Below are 4,492 nucleotides of genomic sequence, written 5' to 3' on the forward strand. Positions count from 1 at the left end.
TACCTTCTTCCTCCTCCCAAGCTCCTCCAATGGCCGGAACCGCTCGCACCGACGCCGATCCGGACATTTCCCCACAGGAGGCCCCAGAATCGATGGAGCGCCTCCAGCGGGTCCGCGCGAACCTCCGCCTCCCCGACGGGCCCTTCGCGGCCCCGTCCGCCGCGCACGACCGCGGCCTGCACGCCCTCTGCCTCCTCGCCTTCGTCCGCCTCGACCTCTCCGTCTCCGGCGCCCCGCGACCCGACCTAGTCGCCGAGCTCGTCGCCAACTACAAGTGTACACCCGGCTGCAACGGGGGACGCAGCTCCGTCGGCGGCAAAGAAATCGAGGTCTCCCTCGACGCGTTCGCCGACGCGCTCTGCCTGCCGAGAAGGCCAACTTTCCGTCCCCCGGCCGGCGTGGATCCTGCCGCCGTGGCCTTGGCCGCCCAAGAGTTCCGACAGGTGTACTTCCCGGCGCCGACGAAATACCGCGGCCTGCTGGTGGATGCGGCGTTGGGGGCTGTGAAGGATGGCCGGGCGCATGAGATCGACTGGAAGGTGCTCATCTGGGACCAAGTGATGGCGGAGATGGAGCATCTCACTGAGAAGAACACCGACAGGGTGAGCTACTACGGCTTGTATCTGCAGAGGCTCATCTGGGCCCAGAGGCTACCACCCAAGAAGATCGAGACACTCGACATGGCATCTAAGATAGACATTGCGCCATATAAAATGATTGAAGCCACGCCCGAGCAGCTTGACGCGGGACGAAAACAGCCAGGCGAGAAAGACGACGACATGGAAGCAATGGAGTCGCTCAACCAGACGTTGCTTACAAAGGAAAGAAACAGCAATGACGAGTTGCAGCAAGCTCGGAAGGCGTTCATAGAGGTAAAGTGAGGAACCAATGCCGGCTTTAATTGCGGATGCATGCATTTGATACTTCTATACGATATTTTTATCTTCAATTTTACTTGCGATGGATCTACTGCATTCTCGCAGGCTTTGCAGAAATTCACAAATGTTCGGTCACATATAGTTGTCAAAAGGATGGGCGAGATAGACCCTAGAGCGTTTGCGAATGCGTACAGAGCAAGTGCACCAGATGGAGATGCGCAGTTAAACTCTGCTGTTCTTTGTTCTAAATGGCAAGCAGAAATCGCAAACCCACAGTGGCATCCTTTTAGGGTAGTCACGGTGGATGGTAAACCGGAGGTATGTGAATTGTAGAAACTCTCTATTGCTGCTCCTAGTATCCATGCTCTCTTAGCTGATAGGATTACTAGAAAGCTGTTTCAGTTAAGTAGTGTCTAGTCTGGTTGGGAACAGAGCTATAAGATATCAAGAGAACCAAAATATAAGAGGTATTTTCTTACCTATTTGTTTTTCTAGAAATAAATGTTTGGTTATTGTCTTGGTGTTGGCATAGGTAGGTATCTCAGTAGAAATTGAAAATTTCTTGAAGATGAACCATAGTGTGATAAATGAACTAAGAAAATGCCAGATAGATCTGAGCAGCCAATCACCTGAAAACAAATAATGAACAAAACTTGTCAAAGTCTCTGTTCAATATCACACCGAATTTTGATGTTGAGATCGTTAGTTCAGGATTCCTGTCACTGGAAATGTTGCAGTCAAATCAGAGATCGAGCTGGCGGGTCTGAGTGGGATGTCGCGGTAAGGCACCTCCACGGAACACCTCGTCGGCTAGGGGTGGTGTATCACCGGCTTCATGAGGCAACAGTGTGAGAAGCAGAGATGGTGTCACTCCCCATGAGAATAAAGGCTGGTTAGCGGTGGCGGAAACCGATCATCTGCCTCCGCGTGGCTGGTCTCGCACCGTGGAAAAACGCGAGGGCATGACCACTTCGCCCTATCTGCAATAAAGGGGGAAAAGGAGAAAAATAAATTCAGGAGGAGAAGAACTCCCTTGGCTGTTGTGGCCTATAAAGAAGATAGGTAGTGCGTTTACTTTTTACAAAGGGAAATCAAATTAACTAATACTGTGTAACCAAATATTTGATTAAAGTGCATTGCAGATAGCTAAAAGTTACCTTTATAGAACAGCAACATAAACAGCAGATCCATTGTATCTGAAAGCATTATCTAATGCCTACCGAGGAAAGAAAATAGATCGAGTAATTTCTTTTCTGAAGCTGTACCTCATGATCTATGACTATAATGTCTAGTTCATAGAGGGGCATCGGTTGATCTCTGTATTCCCAGATCGTGGAATGCGCACAAGAATATTCCACTGACAGTTACGGGGTGACACATCCTTGAGCAACAAAATATGCACTTTCCCTCTCCTGACCTATGTGAGAATAGGAATTTTTTAGCATGTAGAGGCATACTGGATAACGGGGTATCAATTATCAAAAGGTAAACAGCTGAACTCAGAGGAACACGCAGTTTCTTAGGGATGAAAAGATGGATAATCTCGAGAGCATCAGAAATAGGAAAAGGAACAGAGAAAGAGGAGGTCATACATGAAACCTTGGCCTATCCAATCGATGATGTGGATGCCTTCGTAGTCTCGTCGAGCGCCGGCGACCTACTGCTGTAGCGCGGTGGCCAGGCTCGACACAGCTGTCGCGGGCGGTGCCGCAGTCGAGTATAACGGCATCACTCTGTGCATTCCTGCTCACTTCTTGTCTCAAGAGGGATAACGAAGAGACCAACCTCTCCCCGTGGCACCGGCCATAGCTGTTCACTTCGTCACCCACGGCCGCCATTGTCGCCCATGGAACTTCCCCCAAGTCGCAGCGCTGGCAGGGGCGCGCTCCGCTGAGCCCTGCCCGTTCTGGGGCGCGATGCACCACCTGGGCGAGCGACGGAAGGGCGTTAAATTGATTGTCTTTTATATAGGTTATAAAGTCATTAATTTCTGGAAAATTACTAACATGCTCTAATACAAAACTTCCATAATTCCACCTGAAAATGCATACCTTCTTTCCCTCTTATTTAGGAAATTCTCTTGGAGGAGGATGAGAAGCTCTGCAAGTTAAAAGAAGAGCACGGTGAAGAAATCTACGCCTTGGTAACCAAGGCGCTGCTTGAGATCAACGATTACAACCCCAGCGGACGCTATCCCGTGCCAGAGCTGTGGAACAATAAGGACGGCAGGAGAGCGAAGCTGGTGGATGTTGTCCAGTTCGTCCTGAAACAATGGCAGTCTCGCAAGAGGAAGCGTTGATCTGCAGTCTTGAGGCGTGTCCTGCTTTTGCTTTCACAAAACCTGTACATGTGATCGGTAGTGCCAGTGGATTAGTTAAGAGATCTACTTGATGATCATGCGCGGAACTACATTACTGAGCCGTGATCGCCTTTTGTTTGAAACTTGAACCCTAGCTCCTAGCGTCGTCCCCGCGGGCGACCTGGGGGCTCCCTGGCGGCGCCCCTCCCGAGCCCTCCCCCTCCCTTCCCCCTCCTCCTCGCCGCCGCCAGAAGGCGTCGCCGGGCAAAGCCCGCGCGGCGGCGGCGGGGCTCCTCTGCTCCCTCGCGCGGTGGCGGCGGCGCGGGTCTTCGCGGCCGGTGAGGGCGTCGTGCGGGTAGGGCGCGGCGGCAAGGTTGCCCTGCAACAGCGCGGCTACTACGCGGCTCCGGCGTGCTCGCGGCGGCGACGGTTCTCCGGCGCGGCCTTCTGCGGGCGACGCGAGCTTGGTGGTGCGGCGGGCCGGTGGAGTCTGGGCGCGTCGCGGTTGAGGCCTGGTGCGGCAGGGCGCGGCCGGCGGCGGCGTCCGCCTTCCCCGTCACGGAGGTCCATGGCGAGGTGCTTGGGTAGTGCGGCCGGATCTCGATCCGGGTCGTCTCGAGTCGGGCCGAGGCGGGGCGCTGCGCCCCATTCGAGCCCACCTACCTCCCCCCGGATATGCGGGCTCCCGCAGCCTAGGGGGCCGCCGGTTGCCGATCCGGATGGTGGTGATCTCCCGGTGCAGCGGCGGTGCGGCGGCGATGCGGCTGTGGTTTTGGTTGGGCTCTCGGCCGCCGCGCTTGCGGGCCGGGCGAGGGCCACGGGCTTTGACCCATACCATCTCCGGTTTCGGCGTGCTCGGCGGCCATGGGGGCCGTCTGGTTTGCGGCTCCGGTTTCTCGCGTGGCGGCGTTTCCCGTCTCCTCTCTCGTTCGTCGGTGCTCGAGGCCGGGACGCCGGGCGGCGGCCCCGGGAAGGTGGGAGTCATGTTGGTTGGCGGGCGAGCCAATGACTCGGTGTCGGCCGGTGACCACGGCCGTGAGGGCGGCGTGGTGGTCGGCGAGTTGAGTGTTGTGGGGTAGAGGGGGTGATCTTGCCAAAGGGAAACCTTTGCCCCTTGGGGCCACGACGGCGGCGTCCGCGGACGGCGTTCCCTTGCTGAAGGCGCCGTGAGGCAAATCTTCGTCCTTCTACTTCCTCCGGGTGAAAACCCAAGATCCTCGATCGGGCGGTGGCGGCACTCCGGTGTCGTACTCTTCTTGAAGACACTGTCTTGGAGCCCACAACACAAGGCTCTCCGAAGGTTGCGACGGAGGTG

At 55.6% G+C, this 4,492-nt stretch overlaps 1 protein-coding gene across 2 annotated transcripts; it reads left to right on the forward strand.

The window, feature by feature from the left end:
- Window positions 1-682: 682 nt before the first annotated feature.
- On the forward strand, window positions 683-3,258 carry LOC124653794 (factor of DNA methylation 1-like). 2 transcript variants are annotated; one of them, XM_047192859.1, is made up of 3 exons: window positions 683-872; window positions 984-1,196; window positions 2,950-3,258. In XM_047192859.1, exons 1-3 carry the CDS (start codon window positions 714-716, stop codon window positions 3,175-3,177), a joined length of 600 nt encoding a protein of 199 aa, XP_047048815.1. In that variant the 5' UTR covers window positions 683-713; the 3' UTR covers window positions 3,178-3,258. The 2 variants fall into 2 exon arrangements, with proteins under 2 accessions (XP_047048815.1, XP_047048816.1); XM_047192860.1 differs by lacking the exon at window positions 2,950-3,258 and adding an exon at window positions 1,590-2,516.
- Window positions 3,259-4,492: the final 1,234 nt, after the last annotated feature.

The sequence above is a fragment of the Lolium rigidum genome, chromosome 5 (assembly GCF_022539505.1).
Source record: "Lolium rigidum isolate FL_2022 chromosome 5, APGP_CSIRO_Lrig_0.1, whole genome shotgun sequence".
NCBI lineage: Eukaryota > Viridiplantae > Streptophyta > Magnoliopsida > Poales > Poaceae > Lolium > Lolium rigidum.

Coding starts and splice junctions, on each gene's coding strand:
- LOC124653794 (XM_047192859.1), top strand. CDS start 714: ATGATTGAAGCCACGCCCGAGCAGCTTGACGCGGGACGAAAACAGCCA. Junction 873..983: donor CTCGGAAGGCGTTCATAGAG/GTAAAGTGAGGA, acceptor GCATTCTCGCAG/GCTTTGCAGAAATTCACAAA. Junction 1,197..2,949: donor CGGTGGATGGTAAACCGGAG/GTATGTGAATTG, acceptor CCTCTTATTTAG/GAAATTCTCTTGGAGGAGGA.